This window comes from Coregonus lavaretus (genome assembly GCF_964263955.1).
Source record: "Coregonus lavaretus genome assembly, chromosome: 27".
Taxonomy (NCBI): Eukaryota; Metazoa; Chordata; class Actinopteri; order Salmoniformes; family Salmonidae; genus Coregonus; species Coregonus lavaretus.
Window position 1 is genome coordinate 2603670 of NC_140014.1, and position 19682 is coordinate 2623351.

The 19682-nt window shown below is 43.4% G+C and overlaps 1 protein-coding gene across 1 annotated transcript in view; it reads left to right on the top strand.

Moving 5' to 3' along the window:
* The window catches only part of LOC311102584 (ALK tyrosine kinase receptor-like), a gene marked incomplete at both ends in the record, with an annotated part of 143315 nt that overhangs the window by 75052 nt on the left and 48581 nt on the right, over window positions 1–19682 (top strand). The window contains 4 exons of the mRNA XM_084143958.1: window positions 2308–2473; window positions 11971–12118; window positions 14565–14648; window positions 15078–15185. Coding sequence (XP_084000084.1) covers window positions 2308–2473; window positions 11971–12118; window positions 14565–14648; window positions 15078–15185 — 506 coding nt within the window. The remainder of the gene's footprint in view (window positions 1–2307; window positions 2474–11970; window positions 12119–14564; window positions 14649–15077; window positions 15186–19682) is intronic.

Genomic DNA, 19682 nt, shown 5'->3' on the forward strand with positions numbered 1-19682 from the left:
TGCAATAATCCCAGAACCACACAGGGGGACCTAGTGAATGACCTGCAGAGAGCTGGGACCAAAGTAACAAAGCCTACCATCAGTAACACACTACGCCGCCAGGGACTCAAATCCTGCAGTGCCAGACGTGTCCCCCTGCTTAAGCCAGTACATGTCCAGGCCCGTCTGAAGTTTGCTAGAGTGCATTTGGATGATCCAGAAGAGGATTGGGAGAATGTCATATGGTCAGATGAAACCAAAATAGAACCTTTTGGTAAAAACTCAACTCGTCGTGTTTGGAAGACAAAGAATGCTGAGTTGCATCCAAAGAACACCATACCTACTGTGAAGCATGGGGGTGGAAACATCATGCTTTGGGGATGTTTTTCTGCAAAGGGACCAGGACGACTGATCCGTGTAAAGGAAAGAATGAATGGGGCCATGTATCGTGAGATTTTGAGTGAAAACCTCCTTCCATCAGCAAGGGCATTGAAGATGAAACGTGGCTGGGTCTTTCAGCATGACAATGATCCCAAACACACCGCCCGGGCAACGAAGGAGTGGCTTCGTACGAAGCATTTCAAGGTTCTGGAATGGCCTAGCCAGTCTCCAGATCTCAACCCCATAGAAAATCTTTGGAGGGAGTTGAAAGACTGTGTTGCCCAGCGACAGCCCCAAAACATCACTGCTCTAGAGGAGATCTGCATGGAGGAATGGGCCAAAATACCAGCAACAGTGTGTGAAAACCTTGTGAAGACTTACAGAAAACCTTTGACCTGTGTCATTGCCAACTAAGGGTATATAACAAAGTATTGAGAAACTTTTGTTATTGTCCAAATACTTATTTTCCACCATAATTTGCAAATAAATTCATTAAAAATCCTACAATGTGATTTTCTGGATTTTCTTTTCTCATTTTGTCTGTCATAGTTGACGTGTACCTATGATGAAAATTACAGGCCTCTCTCATCTTTTTAAGTGGGAGAACTTGCACAATTGGTGGCTGACTAAATCCTTTTTTTTCCCCACTGTACCTGTTTACAATTTATTTGGCACTCTACATGACACCAAGGCTATTTAAAGTTAGTTTTTGTATAAGTCAGCCATGTCAAAATCTCATGTACCTAGAATGATATAACAATTAAATTCAATTATGTCTATGTTTAGCCAAAATATAGTGATGAAACTTATCCTAGTTTGAATTCTTGGACATTAATGCTCAGGACAGTATAAGGCAAAATACAGCCAGTGGAAAAAACTACTTTCACCCCTAAAAAACTAACATTTGGCCATAAAACATGTAAATAATGAAATACTTGGCTGAAACTTTTCAAGCAGGGAGAGAACCCAAATGGGAATGTACTGAGAGTTTCATAATTCTGGGTGTGTTCATAAATTAAATCTGGAGTGCCAGAGCGCATTCAGAGTGCACTCTGGGCGTTTGTAAATTCAGAGTGTTTCGCTCTTGGAGCATTCAGAGCTCACACTGGACGCTCTGGCCGAGGAGTAGGTTTGATCCGAGCGTTCTGACCTCACAAAGGCAGTCAAGCACCTACGCTAACTTGCTAATATTGGCTAGCTTGCTAGCTACTTCCAGACACAAATGAGAGAACACCTCACTCTGACCATTTTACTCGCCCTAGCAGAGCTGGTTAGGCTGTTTTCATGTTATCCAGAGCGTTGGTGACTGTAAGTGTGCTGCTGGCAACAATTTAGTTACGTTTTTTTTCTCACGTTAACTGACACCGGCCATATTCAACGGGTGTGTTGAGCGTTCGTAAATTCGTCAATTATTCTTCACTCTGGCACACTCAGATGAGAGTGCTCTAAAATCTGAGTAAATAGTCATAGTAAATGTACAAACGCACCCTCTATCTTGTTTCTGTTTGGAGAAATTAAGGGTGTTACAATTGTACAAATAAATCATGTACAAATAAATATTGACAAAAATGGAGGGTATAGATTGGAGGTTTTCTTTGGACATTGACAATAGCATTGGCATTTCTTACTTCAGTGAAACAAGATGAAGATGCTTATTTAATTCATTCCATGAATGATCAGGACGCAGACAAGCAGGATGCAAAATTATTTCTGCCGTTTCAGTGTGTTGGGATTTATTGATGTGATAATACAGAGCGTTGGAGGGGCTTGCTGAAGTGAAATAAAACAAATGTGATGAGTTTCAACAGTGTTCTGAATGATGACTGTCTTCATTTGCCTGTGTGTGTGTGTGTGTGTGTGTGTGTGTGTGTGTGTGTGCATAATGTGTTAATGTGTGTACGTATGCATACGCAAATGTTCATTTATGTGTAACACTGTGTTTTACAGCAATGAAATGGGCCTTTCACACTTGTGGGGCAGTTGGTTCAGAGGGGCCCACTCCAACCCAGTGTAGCAGCTCCTATCGGAACAGCAATGTCAATGTTACCGTGGCAACCAGAAGCCCATTCAAAGGCATCCAAATATGGAGGGTACCGGAGACTGGCATCTACAGGTAAGACATCAGCTGCATGTAAATAGTCTCTATTGCCTTCCTTTTATAATTATCAAGTAAGATAACATAGCCTGAATCTCAATAGTCTTAACTGGCTTCCTTTCATGGTAGTTGTAACATATAGGCTGAATATCCATAGTCTAAATTGCATTCCTGTCATGATAGGTGTAACATGCTGAGTCTCAATTGTCTAAATTGGCTTCCTTTCATGATAGGTGTATGGTATAGGCTGAGTCTCAATCTTAACTGGCTTCCTTTCATGGTAGGTGTAACACAGACTGAATATCCAGAGTCTGAATTGGCTTGGTAGTTGTAGAACATAGGCTTAATGTTGATAGTCTAACTTGGATTACGTGGTAGGTGCACTCTTAGAATAAAAGGTGCTAAGTAGAACCATATAGGGTTCTTCGGTTCGTCCCCTTTTTGGTGCTGGGTAGAACCCTTTGCAGAGGGTTCTACCTAGAACCCTCTATGTAGGGTTCTTCATAGAAACTGCTGTACATGGTTCTTCCTAGAACCCTCTATGAATGGTTCCACCAGCCTTATTAGCCTTTAAAATTTAATTATTAATGATAATACATTTTGTGTGTATAGTTGAAGTTGGAAGTTTACATACACTTAGTCATTAAAACTCGTTTTTCAACCACTCCACAAATGTCTTGTTAAAAAACTATTGTTTTGGCAAGTCGGTTAGGACATCTACATTGTGCACGACAAAAGTAATTTTTCAAATGTTCCATACATTTGGCAAGTCGGTTAGTAATTTTTCCAACAATTGTTTACAGACAGATTATTTCACTTATAATTCACTGTATCACAATTCCAGTGGGTCAGAAGTTTACATACACTAAGTTGACAGTGCCTTTAAACAGCTTGGAAAATTCCAGAAAATGATGTCATGGCTTTAGAAGCTTCTGATAGGCTAATTGACATCATTTGAGTCATTTGGAGGTGTACCTGTGGATGTATTTCAAGACCTACCTTCAAACTCAGTGCCTCTTTGCTTGACATCATGGGAAAATCAAAAGAAGTCAGCCAAGACCTCAGAAAACAAATGGTAGACCTCCACAAGTCTGGTTCATCCTTGGGAGAAAAAAAACAAAACAAAAAAAACTTTGTAAAGTGGTTATCCCACTGGCTATAAGGTGAATGCACCTATTTGTAAGTCGCTCTGGATAAGAGCGTCTGCTAAATGACGTAAATGTAAATGCAAATGAATTTCCAAACGCCTGAAGGTACCATGTTTATCTGTACTAACAATAGTACGCAAGTATAAACACCATGGGAACACACAGCCGTCATACCGCTCAGGAAGGAGACGCGTTCTGTCTCCTAGCGATGAACATACTTTGGTGTGAAAAGTGCAAATTAATCACAGAACAACAGCAAAGGACCTTGTGAAGATGCTGGAGGAAACAGGTACAAAAGTATCTATATCCACAGTAAAACAAGTCCTATATCGACATGACCTGAAAGGCCGCTCAGCAAGGAAAAAGCCACTGCTCCAAAACCGCCATAAAAAGGCCAGACTACAGTTTGCAACTGCACAAGGGGACAAAGATCGTACTTTTTGGAGAAATGTCCTCTGGTCTGATGAAACAAAAATAGAACTGTTTGGCCATAATGACCATCATTATGTTTGGAGGAAAAAGGGGGTCGCTTGCAAGCCGAAGAACACCATCCCAAACGTGAAGCACGGGGGTGGCAGCATCATGCTGTGGGGGTGCTCTGCTGCAGGAGGGACTGGTGCACTTCACAAAATAGATGGCATCATGAGGAAGGAAAATTATGTGGATATATTGAAGCAACATCTCAAGACATCAGTCAGGAAGTTAAAGCTTGATCGCAAATGGGTCTTCCAAATGGATAATGACCCCAAACACACTTCCAAAGTTGTGGCAAAATGGCAAGGACAACAAACTCAAGTTATTGGAGTGGCCATCACAAAGCCCTGACCTCAATCCTATAGAAAATGTGTGGGCAGAACTGAAAAAGCGTGTGCGAGCAAGGAGGCCTACAAACCTGACTCAGTTACACCAGCTCTGTCAGGAGGAATGGGACAAAATTTACCCAAATGTTTGACCCAAGTTAAACAATTTAAAGGCAATGCTACCAAATACTAATTGAGTGTATGTAAATTTCTGACCCACTGGGAATGTGATGAAATAAATAAAAGCTGAAATAAATAATTCTCTCTATTATTCTGACATTTCACATTCTTAAAATAAAGTGGTGATCCTAACTGACCAAAGACAGGGAATTTTTACTAGGATTAAATGTCAGGAATTGTGAAAAACTGAGTTTAAATGTATTTGGATAAGGTGTATGTAAACTTCCGACTTCAACTGTATATACAGTGGGGAGAACAAGTATTTGATACACTGCCGATTTTGCAGGTTTTCCTACTTACATAGCATGTAGAGGTCTGTAATTTTTCTAAAATTCAGAAAATCACATTGTATGATTTTTAAGTAATTAATTTGCATTTTATTGCATGATATAAGAATTTGATACATCAGAAAAGCAGAACTTAATATTTGGTACAGAACCCTTTGTTTGCAATTACAGAGATCATACTTTTCCTGTAGGTCTTCACCAGGTTTGCACACACTGCAGCAAGGATTTTGGCCCACTCCTCCATACAGACCTTCTCCAGATCCTTCAGGTTTCGGGGCTGTCGTTGGGCAATACAGACTTTCAGCTCCCTCCAAAGATTTTCTATTGGGTTCAGGTCTGGAGACTGGCTAGGCAACTCCAGGACCTTGAGATGCTTCTTACGGAGCCACTCCTTAGTTGCCCTGGCTGTGTGTTTCGGGTCATTGTCATGCTGGAAGACCCTGCCACGACCCATCTTCAATGCTCTTACTGAGGGAAGGAGGTTGTTGGCCAAGATCTCGCGATACATGTCCCCATCCATCCTCCCCTCAATATGGTGCAGTTGTCCTTTCCCCTTTGCAGAAAAGCATCCCCAAAGAATGATGTTTCCACCTCCATGCTTCACGGTTGGGATGGTGTTCTTGGGGTTGTACTCATTCTTCTTCTTCCTCCAAACATGGCGAGTGGAATTTAGACCAAAAAGCTCTATTTTTGTCTCATCAGACCACATGACCTTCTCCCATTCCTCCTCTGGATCATCCAGATGGTCATTGGCAAACTTCAGACGGGCCTGGACATGCGCTGGCTTGAGCAGGGGGACCTTGCGTGCTCTGCAGGATTTTAATCCATGATGGCGTAGTGTGTTTTTAATGGTTTTCTTTGAGACTGTGGTCCCAGCTCTCTTCAGGTCATTGACCAGGTCCTGCCGTGTAGTTCTGGGCTGATCCCTCACCTTCCTCATGATTATTGATGCCCCACGAGGTGAGATCTTGCATGGAGACCCAGACCGAGGGTGATTAACCGTCATCTTGAACTTCTTCCATTTTCTAATAATTGTGCCAACAGTTGTTGCCTTCTCACCAAGCTGCTTGCCTATTGTCCTGTAGCCCATCCCAGCCTTGTGCAGGTCTACAATTTTATCCCTGATGTCCTTACACAGCTCTCTGGTCTTGACCATTGTGGCGAGGTTGGAGTCTGTATGATTGTGGACAGGTGTCTTTTATACAGGTAACAAGTACAAACAGGTGCAGTTAATACAGGTAATGAGTGGAGAACAGGAGGGCTTCTTAAAGAAAAGCTAACAGGTCTGTGAGAGCCGGAATTCTTACTGGTTGGTAGGTGATCAAATACTTATGTCATGCAATAAAATGCAAATTAATTACTTAAAAATCATACAATGTGATTTTCTGGATTTTTCGTCTCTCACAGTTGAAGTGTACCTATGATAAAAATTACAGACCTCTACATGCTTTGTAAGTAGGAAAGCCTGCAAAATCGGCAGTGTATCAAATACTTGTTCTCTCTACTGTATATATATATATATATATATATATATATATATATATATATATATATATAGTTTTAGAACACCCACTCATTCAAGGTTTTTTCTATATTTTTACTTTTTTCTACATTGTAGAATAATAGTGAAGACATCAAAACTATGAAATATATGGAATCATGTAGTAACCAAAAAAGTGTTAAACAAATCTAAATATATTTTAGATTTTAGATTCTTGTTGTTGAGATGTGTCTGTTACTTGAACTCTGTGAATCATTTATTTGGGCTGCATTTTCTGAGGCTGGTAACTCTAATGAACTTATCATCTGCAGCAGAGGTAACGCTGGGTCTTCCATTCCTGTGGTGGTCCTCATGAAAGCCAGTTTCATCATAGCGCTTGATGGTTTTTGCGACTGCATTTCAAGAAACTTTCAAATTTCTTGAAATGTTCCGGATTGACTGATCTTCATGTCTTAAAGTAATATGGACTTGGTCTTTTACCCCCCCCCCCTCAAATATAAAATATTTTTTAAGGATCTGACCCTTATTTTCAATTTTCGCCTAAAATGACATACTCAAATCTTACTGCCTGTAGCTCAGGACCTGAAACAAGGATATGCATATTATTGGTACCATACTAAAGGACACACTTTGAAGTTTTTGGTAATTTGAAATTAATGTAGGAGAATATAACACATCAGATCTGGTAAAAGATAAAACAAACAGAAAAACATGCGCTTTCAATATATATATTTTTGTTACATCATCTTTGAAATGCAAGAGAAAGGCCACAATATAATATTGTAAGCTAGGCGCAAGTTAGATGTTGGCCACTCGATGGCAGCAGTGTGCGTGCAAATTTCAGATTGATCCAGTGAAGCATTGCAATACTGGACTATTTTGTATTACCACAAGATGTAAACCATTGGTAAACCTCCAAAACAGGAAGACCAGATTAGAGTTTGCCATAAAACATCTTTAAAAGCCTGTCCAGTTCTGGAAAAACATCCTATGGACAGATGAGACAAAGATCAACTTGTACCAGAATGATGGGAAGAGAAGAGTATGGAGAAGGGAAGGAACTGCTCATGATCCGAAGCATACCACCTCATCTGTGAAGCATGGTGGAGGTAGTGTTATGGCGTGGGCATGTATGGCTGCCAATGGAACTGGTTCCCTTGTATTTATTGATGATGTAACTGCAGGATGAATTCTGAAGTGTTTAGGGCTATATTATCTGCTCAGATTCAGCCAAATGCTTCAAACTCATTGGACGGCGCTTCACAGTGCAGATGGACAATGACCCGAAGCATACTGCGACAGCAACCCAATACTTTTTTAAGGCAAAGAAGTGGAATGTTCTGCAATGGCCAAGTCAATCATCTGACCTAAATCCAATTGAGCATGCATTTAACTTGCTGAAGGCAAAACTGAAGGCAAAACACCCCAAGAACAAGCAGGAACTGAAGACAGCTGCAGTAAAGGCCTGGCAGAGCATCACCAGGGAAGAAACCCAGTATCTGGTGATGTCTATGGGTTCCAGACTTCAGGCAGTCAATGACTGCAAAGGATTTGCAACCAAGTATTAAAAATAACAATTTAATTTATGATTATGTTAGTTTGTCCAATTACTTTTGAGCCACTAAAATCGGGGGGCTATGTATAGAAATGGTTGTAATTCCTACACGGTTCATACAATAATTTTGACAAAACCCTTAAATTAAAGATGAAAGTCTACACTTAAAGGACATCTTGATTGTTTCCTTTCAAATCCATTGTGGTGCTGTACAGAGTCAAAATGATGCAAATTGTGTCACTGTCCAAATACTTATGGACCTGACTGTATATGTGTGTATTGGGGGGCTTTCAGAAAGTATTCAGAACCCTTGACTTTTTCCACAATCTGTTTTGTTATAAAGTGGGATTAAAATTGTCAGCGATCTACACAAAATACTCTGTAATGACAAAGTGGAAGAAACATTTGAATATTTGAAAAATATTTTATGAAAATGATATGTTGATTAGAAAGTATTCAACCCACTGAGTCAATACATGTTAGAGTCACCTTTGGCAGCAATTATAGCTGTGTCTTTCTGGGTAAATCTCTAAGAGCTTTGCACATCTGGAATGTACAATATTTGCACATTATTGTTTTTAAAATTCTTCAAACTCTGTCAAGTTGGTTGTTGATTGTTGCTAGACAGCCGTTTTCAAGGGTTATTTGATTATTCTTTGGAAGGCAAGAAGGATTCTTTGGAAGGCAAGAAGGGTTCTACATAGAACGATTTATCACATTTCCCAGCATGCTCTATTGCAGGGTGATTTTCAAAATTGTTTGTTTTAATATCTGCGTTTTTGTATTGATTGGCTGATAAATGTTATGCTACACAAAGATAAATAGCACATTATTCTGAACTAATCCAATCTGTTAGTAGTGGGACTTATTGCTGTCACGATCGTCATACATAGAGGACCAAGGCGCAGCGTTGAAGGTGAACATGTTTAATAATAATAATGATGATGATCAACCGATCAGAACAACAAACGAATAACGTGACGTCTACGGTTTAACACAAACCGAAATGAACAAAAACCCACAACACCCACAGGAAAACATACAGATAAATATGGCTCCCAATCAGAGATAACGAGCCGACAGCTGACACTCGTTACCTCCGATTGGGAGTCATTGACCAAACATAGAAATGCACCCAACAGAAATACAAACATAGAAATACACCCAAATAATGAACACACCCTGGCTCACTATACAGAGTCCCGGAGCCAGAGCGTGACAGTACCCCCCCCTAAAGGCGCGGACTGCGACCGCGCCTCAATACGGGCTAAACAAGGGAGGGCTGGGTGGGCACACCTCCTCGGCGGTGGCTCTGGCTCCGTCCTTGATCCCCACCTCCTCTCCAACCCCCCAAAGTACCCCTGGTCCTGTCCAGCCCCGCTGGCCGGAGCCGGACCGACGACACGCGCCCCTGGCCTGATGCGTGGAGGAGGAACGGGCCGGACCGGGCTGACGACGCGCACCACTGACCTGGTGCGGGGAGCTTGGATGGGCCGAACTGGGCTGGCGACGCGCACCACAGACTTGGTGCGGAGAGCAGGAACGGGCCGGACAGGGCTGACGAAACGCACCACAGACTTGGTGCGGAGAACAGGCACGGGCCGTGCCGGACTGACGCCGCACCCCACTGGCTTGGTGTGGGGAGCAGGAGCGGACCGAGCCGGGCTGTCGAAGCGCACCCCTGACTTGGTGCGGGGAGCAGGAACGGGACGAGCCGGGCTGGCGACGCGCACCACAGACCTGGTGCGGAGAGCAGGAACGGGCAGAGCCGGGCTGACGAGACGCACCACAGACTTGATGCGGGGAGCAGGAATGGGCCGGACTGGGCTGGCGACGCGCACCACAGACCTGGTGCGGAGAGCAGGAACGGGCAGAGCCGGGCTGACGAGACGCACCACAGACTTGATGCGGGGAGCAGGAATGGGCCGGACCGGGCTGACGAGACGCACCACAGACTTGATGCCGGGAGCAGGAACGGGCCGGACTGGACTGACGACGCACACCACTGGCTTGGTGCGGGAAGCTTGGATGGGCCGGACTGTACTGGGGACACACACCACTGGCCCCACACCGGGATCTGGAACGGGCCGGACCGGACTGGCAACACACGCCAGTACCTCTCACCGTGCCTCCACTTCCTCCATCCCCTCTTTGACCAGTGGCCCCCGTAACCCGGCGGCCTTCTCCAGCAACCCACTGGGCCGCTCTATCGCGGCCTCCTGCTGGTCCGACGTCTCGAGCCCCCCCCTAAAAATTTTCGGGGCGTCTCTCCTACCCGTGGACCAGGTCTCCATAGACCTCGCCAGCCTCTCGCCCTTCTGCCATAGCGTCAAGCCCTTCTCCTCCTCACTCGGCTTGACCCAGTCCAGGAGGCGAAGGAGATCTGTGAGGGATCTCCCTGGCGACGGCTCCTGGACACGCTGCTTGGTCCCATCTTGGTGGGTTTTTCTGTCACGATCGTCATACATAGAGGACCAAGGCGCAGCGTTGAAGGTGAACATGTTTAATAATAATAATGATGATGATCAACCGATCAGAACAACAAACGAATAACGTGACGTCTACGGTTTAACACAAACCGAAATGAACAAAAACCCACAACACCCACAGGAAAACATACAGATAAATATGGCTCCCAATCAGAGATCACGAGCCGACAGCTGACACTCGTTACCTCCGATTGGGAGTCATTGACCAAACATAGAAATGCACCCAACAGAAATACAAACATAGAAATACACCCAAATAATGAACACACCCTGGCTCACTATACAGAGTCCCGGAGCCAGAGCGTGACAATTGCACCCGTTACTGAGATGGTTGTTCCAGTTTAGATGATTGAGGTAGTCTCAATATTCAATCTTCCCTACCCTGGCAATCATTCTGAATGCAGGTTTTAAAAAATTCTGCTAGTTGGATATCCTAACTCTTGCTGGAATACAATAGGAATTAAACATCACTTTGCAAGCCAGCATAATGTGATTTGCAGGCCTGATGTGGCCTATAAGCCAGGAGTTTCCTAACACCACTGTGTTACGGTATAACTAGGCCCTCAAAGAAAGGCCTTATTATATAGGCAATGCATTGTCATAAATCATTTAATTTTAAAGTCAAATAAGGCTGTTGGAACCGTTCATAGAGCGTTCTAGGAAAAACCCTCCTAAGATGAAAGGGTTCTCAGTAGAACCCTTCATAGAGGGTTCTAGGAAGAACCTTTAGAGGATAAAATTGTTCTTGGTAGAACCCTTCATAGAGGGTTCTAGGTAGAACCATTTACAGGGGGTTGTATGAAAAACCCTACATAGAGGGTTCCAGGTAAAACCCTCTGCAAAGGGTTCTACTTAGCACCAAAAAGGGATCCCCTATGGCTGGGGTGCCAAACTCATTCCATCGAGGGCCTAGTGTCTGAGGGTTTTTGTTTAGACATAGACAACCAAGTGATGTGAGTCCTTTACTAATTAGGAGCGAAAAGCCGCAGACACATGGCCCTCCGTGGAATGAGCTTGACACGTGCCCTATGGGGACAAACTGAAAAAAACAATATGGTTCTACTACTTTCTAAGAGTGTAGTGTGAAGACAGCCAACGGTTGATTTGATATTGTGATCTGTTTCAGAAGCCTTATAATGCACTATACCACCTGTGTGTAATGCTTTATGAATGCATTTACAGTCATTGTGCATTTGGAATGTTGTTATTATAACAAGCCTTAAAGGTGCAATCAGTAGAAATGTACAATCTAAACCGCTGTGAAATATATTTCAATAACCAAAGATATTGTATTTTCAGCTGTTTGAAACTGGTGTACAAAACCGGAAGTAAAAAGACACAAAACTGAAACATACAAATAGTGCATAGAACGGATCTACTGCTTATCAGTTTTGCTTTCAATGAGGATGACAGTTCTTTAACTCACATTTCTATGTGAATTTGGTTGGGTCGCCCACAAAGCAACATACAAAGCAAATGCCTTATGCACAGGTGGTTCATACAAAGTAGTAATACCAAAGTCATGCCTTTCTGTTTATGTGTATTTCCAAAACAGGATCACAGCTTGCGGGGCGGCTGGCGGTCGCAGCGTATTGGCCATGACCAAGTCACATGGTATCCAACTCACAGCGGACTTCCTGCTTCAGAAGGGCGAGTTGCTTCACATCCTGGTGGGCCAAAAAGGAGATGACGCTTGCCCCAACGTGAGTACCATCTTCCCAAAAGCTCAGAATACATGTCAAGGCTCAATACTTTCACAATTATGCCTCATCCCAAATTCAAATCAAATTAAATGGTTTGGGGGGCAGTGCAAATAGTCCGGGTAGCCATGATTAGCTGTTCAGGAGTCTTATGGCTTGGGGGTAGAAGCTGTTGAGAAGTATTTTGGACCTAGACTTGGCACTCCGGTACCGCTTGCCGTGCGGTAGCAGAGAGAACAGTCTATGACTAGGGTGGCTGGAGTCTTTGACAATTTTGAGGGCCTTCCTCTGACACCACCTGGTATAGAGGTCCTGGATGGCAGGAAGCTTGGCCCCAGTGATGTACTGGGCCGTACGCACTACCCTCTGTAGTGCCTTGCGGTCGGTGGCCGAGCAGTTGCCATACCAGGCAGTGATGCAACCAGTCAGGATGCTCTCGATGGTGCAGCTGTAGAATTTTTTGAGGATCTGAGGACCCATGCAAAGTTGACCCCTAGACCCTGCCTCCTAGGCAGGCACTTGGATCTAAAAAGACTGTGTAGATCTAAGAGGACTGTATCTAAGAAGGGTCTGATAACCTGGGAAAAACCAAATACACTGAAAACAAACCCAGGTTAAACCAGGGTTCTTAGTCCAGGGGGGCTATAGTAATGCTTCATTTTGCTTACTGATTAACCAGGTGGAATCGTTGCTTTATCACTTACACCTAAATGCAATCCTGTCAGTTATTTACAAGTGCATAAATAGCCTATTATAGACTACAGCGTGGTCTAGCTCGATCCAAACTGGAATGTTGAAGTCTCAGGGCTACGGCAAAAGAAGAACATCCTCAAAACTTCTCTCACACCATGAAGGAGCACGTTTGAATTAATATCCCATCGAATGCTTTGCCATTTCCACTGTAAACATTGTCAGCTAGGGAAGTGAGAAATTGAAAACATTTCTTAACGTTAAACAGCTTTGTTATCAGTTTTCTGTGCAAAAATTATAACACAAATTCATACAATTTCACGTGAATTCACAATGCAGCTGCGCTGCTGCCAGCAACGGTTTGGGTCTCACGGAGCTTCCCTTTCAGATGGTTAAGCATTGCAACTATTACTGCCATTACTGTACCTCAATTACGCCTCGCAAAGTTTGCATTTCACCACGTTAAGAAATGTTTTCCATTTGTCACATCCCTAGGTGAGAGTCTCAATCCAACAGTGGAAATGGCAAGATGCTTGATTTAACTTCTCAAAGTATTGCCATACAGGTCTCTGCTGCTGTCGCTTGCCTTTCTCTGCCATTTTATCAAACATTATTGATGACGTAGTCATCTCCAAAGTCAACTCCAAAATCATTGATTCCTCGACTCCTTGCACGTCGACTCCTGGTGTCGACTCCCATTTCTGAGTGTCAAGATTCAATTCTGCTAGGCCTATCTATCGGTAATCAAAAGCTGTATCTCACAATGGAATGCTGTATCTCGCAATTGTTTGGCTTGCAATGTATCGCAACTTCAGTAAAGCAGGGCCTATCATCAATGAATAGGCTAGGATATTCTACACGCAACAGACCGATGACTGAACACACGCGCATCATTAGTGAAGAGAACGAACAGGCAAGCAGGCGAGACAGCGTGAGGGAGAGAGAGGAAGGGGCAGGCAGAAAGAACCATGCGCATATGTCTTAGTAATCTATATCTCACAATGTATTGTCTTGCATGCCTCATAAATTCACCAAAGTAGCCTAAAGTTTAACTCTTCCTCTCTGGTTTTATTTAAATTACACAACTTTCCCCCAGGCCTTTATAGCCAATCGTCTACGGCTATAACACAGAAAATAATATGTTTTGTGATAACTGCACTGTGATTTAAATTTAGTGGGGTGAAAATAAAAAATAAACATTGTTTTTCAGTTAGGGATTCTTTCTTAACGTTAAGGATCCCAATTTTGTTGAAACATTTTAACGGTTAAACGTTTACACCCCTACTGTCAGCACATTATGTTGTTTTTGGCCTCGTCCCAGAGTTGTCTTATACTTTGGAGTTCTCAGTCAGGAATCATTTGGATCAAAATATATTAGAGAAAAATGTCAGACAAGGAAAAGCTGAGAGGTGGCCCAGATGCATTGTCAGTGGGGAACTGGAGTCATTTGAGGTCTATAATTTCTATCAGGTCTATAATCCTGAAGGGAGTAGATACTCTCAAAGGTGGCTTTTAAAACTGATTAGTTCAGAGTGCTGGTGTGTTCTATGTTTCTCACAGCCTCCCCTCTGTAGGAGTATTAATATCCTTTTAGGCTTTTACACACCATATCGGACACTCACACATACACACATGCATGCATGCACGGACACACACACACAAAAGCGACAGATAGAGGTGGGAGGGTGTGGGGTAATTCTGTGTGCACTGGCGAATGTTGTTGAGTCCATTGCACTCTCCGCCCCCTCTCCTCCTGCAGCTGTCAATCAAACTCCCTGTTGGCCCATCCATCTCCAGCTCTGGCTGTAGGAGCCTGAAGGCCAGATTGATGAAAGGTCTCATGGTTGGAAGGAAGAGGACTAACTTTGATGTTTGGTTATTATTACCTGTCATCAGCACCGCTGGTCGTTTGGCTCTCGATAAATATCTCCTTTGTTGCAATAGCCCAAGGCGGCGATGGGTAGATTGGGTAGAATAACACATTAGGTGTAGTACTCCTATGCTCTTGGTCACGTTTTGTTTTGCATGACAAAGACTACAGAAGTTGGTAAAACAGCACAAACAGATCTGGGAATAGGCTGGTAGGCTAGTAAAAGCTCAATCCTACCTTAAGATATGAGCATGGAACTTGACATTAGCAGATATCTTCCATTGACATCAATGCATGATTTGTGAGGAAGTCTGGATTACACAGACGTACAGTGTCTCAAATGTGTTATTTCCCCTGAATAAAGAAACTCAAGTATCACTCTCTCTCCATTCTCATTGGTAGACCAACGGAATACTGAACAAGATCTGTGTAGAGCAGACGCCATTGGACAACAATACACAGGTCAAAGGGGGAGGGGGCGGAGGAGGAGGAGCCACCTATGTGTTCAAGGTAAGGAGAAAAGCCCGCTTCGCAATACTCTTAAAAAGCTTTCCCTGTTTTCTTGCCCTCCTTGATCACTGATAGGTGAAAATATTGGGTATGCCTCCTCCATATTGCTTTCAACTGTCAGATGTGAAGGAAGGAATGGAAATAAAATAGTCTGGTAAGGATTAGGGCTGTTGCGGTGACCCTATTACCGCCACTCCGGCAGTCCTGAGTCATGACCGCAGTCAGATTCCACGTGACTGTTGAGTCACAGTCATCTCCTCCTATGCACATGAATGGCGCTAATGCATTGGTTAGTACCTATCTCGCTTACGGCTGCTAACGGTCTGGTACTCAGCTCTCTATTGTCCCTCTAATCACTCTGACATCATTTTACATTTACATTTTAGTCATTTAGCAGACGCTCTTATCCAGAGCGACTTACAGTTAGTGAGTGCATACATTTTCATACTGGCCCTCCGTGGGAAACGAGCCCACAACCCTGGCGTTGCAAGCGCCATGCTCTACCAACTGAGCTACAGGGGACTATGCAGCAATGCAGACATAATTGGTCTAGCCTATAGGCTAATCCAAAATTAAAGAAACTCTAGTAATCACCTTTGCGTGTGGGCTGTATAATTATGCATACTGAATGGACTGGTTACCTTAAGCTACACTCCAAACTTTATATCCAAGAGTCTGGGAGAGAACCTATAGGCCTAGGCGATGCTGTTGGTTCATTGATTGTGCATGGCGGCTTACAGAGTATAGTTATTTACTTTGTTTAAATACGTAATAAGAAACCTCAGGACTCCAAATGTAAATTGTAATCAGGCAGAAAATCGATTGATTTTATTGATTGATTCAGAAGCACATATTCTAGGAAAAAGTTATATATTGAAACAAATACCAACCACGTAATTTGTAGAGTTGTTTGGCAAAAATAGGTTCATTAGAAACCTTGGAATCTGCTGTTTCTGATAGGCTATAGCAATCAAAACATCTGGCCTGCATGGACCTCTGTAGCATGATATGGAAGAAGTGCTTTTTGGTAAGCTTTGTTCCCTTCTTTGTCAATGCTGGTCATCAGCCTCCTCATTATTTTTTTGACAATCGATAATATTGTCACCCAGACTATTGTCAATTCAATCTTGTCTTTAGGCCACATCTATTGTTATTATTATTATTATTATTATTATTATTATTATTATTATTATTATTATTATTATTATTATTATTATTATTATTATATGTGTTAAATTAGTTTCAATATAGTTTAGATGTAGTTTGGATGGGCCAGCTGGGCAGGCAACTGTTGTCTTAGTTAGACAATACAATCTTATTTGAGTTTTTACTGTCTAACTGTGGCTCCATGTGTTCCTCATGTGAATAGGCTACTGGTGACAATCAGCAATAGCCATTTGGGAAAAATATCCTTTCTATTTTATTCTGTTATATTCCATTATATTCTTACTGCAACAGTGTTTTTTTATGACTAAATGAAATATTAATGGATCTATTTGTGATTGTGTATATTAACACTAGAAAGGCAGAGAGCATCATAATGACACAAAACGAATGTAAATGTTTAATTACTCTGCCATTTTTTAAGTCATGTCCCACTCGTCCTTGACTTTTCCTACATTAGTCTATATAACACACTGTCGTTAGAATCTTAAAATCACAAACAGAAGTGGAGTTATAACCAGTTTTAGGAGGGCATGTACTTTTTTGAATGGTTTTCCCCCATTGCCCCTCCTTCTCCCCGACAGTAGGGCCTGCTCCGCTCCTTCACCATAACACTACATGACCAAAAGTATGTGGACACCTGCTCGTCCAACATCTCATTCTTGAAACATGGGCATTAATATGGAGTTGGTCCCCCTTTTGCTGCTATAACAGCCTTAACTCTTCTAGGAAGGCTTTCCAGTAGATGTTGGAAAATTGCTGCAGGGACTTGCTTCCATTCAGCCACAAGAGCATTACTGAGGTTGGGCACTGATGTTGGGCAATTAGGCCTGGCTCGCAATCAGCATTCCAATTCATACCAAAGGTGTTTGATGGTGTTGAGGTCAGGGCTCTGTGCAGGCCAGTCAAGTTCTTCCACACTGATCTCAACAAACCATTTCTGTATGGACCTCGGACCTCGCTTTGTGCGCAGGGGTATTGTCATGCTGAAACAGGAAAGGGCCTTCTCCAAACTTTTGCCACAGTGTTGGAAGCGCAGAATCGTCTAGAATGTTACCATGAAAAACAGCCCGAACAATGAAAAACAGCCCCAGACCATTATTCCTCCTCCACTAAACTTTACAGTTGGCAATATGCATTTGGGCAGGTAGCGTTTTCCTGCTATATGGAATTGTTTTAAGAAAGTCATACCAAGGATCGTTTAGCTATTTGATTTAGAATTTTAAGATCCCTTGAAGTATCCCCAAAATATGTAATAAAAACATTATTTTGGGCCTTATTGCTAATATCCCATACAAACGCATTGAATAAGAAATTCACTACATGGAACAACAGATAGTCCCCAAAAATATCAAAAGGAAGTTTGTTCTGAAGTCCCTAAACTCGGCAAGAGTCTATTGTCCTGCTCATAGCCCATCAAGGGTGGATGGCTTCTTTTGTATTCCAATTTACTGGAAAGGCTGCTAAACCATTTACACCTGGCCCACAGCGTTGTTGCATACTTACAGTAGAATGTACTTTCACTCCATTCTCCGCCTGACTCTCTACCAAATGCCACCAGATTATTCTTTCTATTGTTAATAAATAAAACACCTACATTAAATAGCTCAAGTCTTGAAAATATGTGAAAACTTTTTTTTTAAATCTGTGCTTAGCCATCAACTTGGTAATTTAGCAGACATCACTTGTGAATATTCAGTCAACACATATATTATAAGAATGTAATGGAATATAAGACCATTTTAGTTTTTCTTAGAATTAAAAACCTTACAGTATAACAACAGTTTTAGTAAGTAATACGCTACAGTCCAGTTACAGCTTCTTCTGACAAAGTAGAAACAAAAAAAGTGTATTTTTTTTGTGTGAGCGCGGGACAGAGGAAGAGCAATTCTTACAATATTGTTCTAAATTCAATCACTCTCTTCTTCATCCTCATCAATTAGTTAATTCAAATTCAATTGTCACTCCTGTTCAACAACTCCAAATTGATTTTGCATGTGCTCCAAAGGGATAACATGATATAGGTTAATTTGTCACGTTCGTTGAATACAGGATTGGACCAAGGTGCAGCGTGGAATGCAGACATGTTTATTCACGAAGTTAACACACGATAAAACAACAAAAGCAACGTAACGTGACGCTCACAATGGCTACACACAAACAAGCCAAACAAGAGTCAAGATCCCACAACATAGGTAGGCAAAATGGCTACCTTAGTATGATCCCCAATCAGAGACAACGATCGACAGCTGCCTCTGATTGGGAACCACACCCGGCCAACATAGAAATACACAACATAGATATGCACATAGAAATTCACACCCTGACCAAACCAATTAAAGAAAACCGGGCTATCAAGGCCAGGGCGTGACAGTACCCCCCCACCCCAAAGGTGCGGACTCCGGTCGCAAAACCTAACTTAACAGGGGAGGGTCCGGGTGGGCATCTAGCCTCGGTGGCGGCTCCGGCTCCGGGCGTGACGTCCTCTCCCTTACTGCCTCCCCGTTGCACCCCTGGTCCAGTCTGGACCTCGGCGCGATGCTTCCCCTCTCAGTCCTCCCACGATGCACCAAGCCCTTTCTGGACCCTGGTGTGGGAGACCCCGACCCTGGAGAGGGGCTGACGTCTGGGCCTGGACAGGCAATCCCCCCGCGATGCACCAAGCCCTGTCTGGACCCTGGTGTGGGAGGCCCCAACCCTGGAGAGGGGTTGACGTCTGGTTCTGGAGTGGAGCCGCTGACCGGAGCTGAACTGGACCCCGGTGGAGCGGAGTGCTCTGGCACTGGAGTGGAGCAGCTGATCGGAGCTGCTCTGGCACTGGAGTGGAGCAGCTGACCAGCGCTGGACTGGACACCGGTGGAGCGGACTGCTCTGGCACCAGCCGTACCGGGCTGGGGACACGCACCACTGGTCTGGTGCGAGGAACAGGCACGGGCCGTGCCGGACTGGAGACACGCACCACTGGTTTGGTGCAAGGAGTAGGCACAGGGCATACCGGGCTGGCGACATGCACCACTGGTTTGGTGCGAGGAGCAGGTATGGGCCGTACCGGACTGGATACATGCACCACTAGTTTGGTGCGGGGAGCAGGTACCGGGCTGGCGACACGCACCAATGGTTTGGTGCGGGGAGCAGGTACGGGCCGTACCGGACTGGATACCTGAGTATGATCCCCAATCAGAGACAACGATCGACAGCTGCCTCTGATTGGGAACCACACCCGGACAACATAGAAATACACAACATAGATATACACATAGAAATTCACACCCTGACCAAACCAACTAAAGAAAACCGGGCTCTCAAGGCCAGGGCGTGACATAATTAAATAAT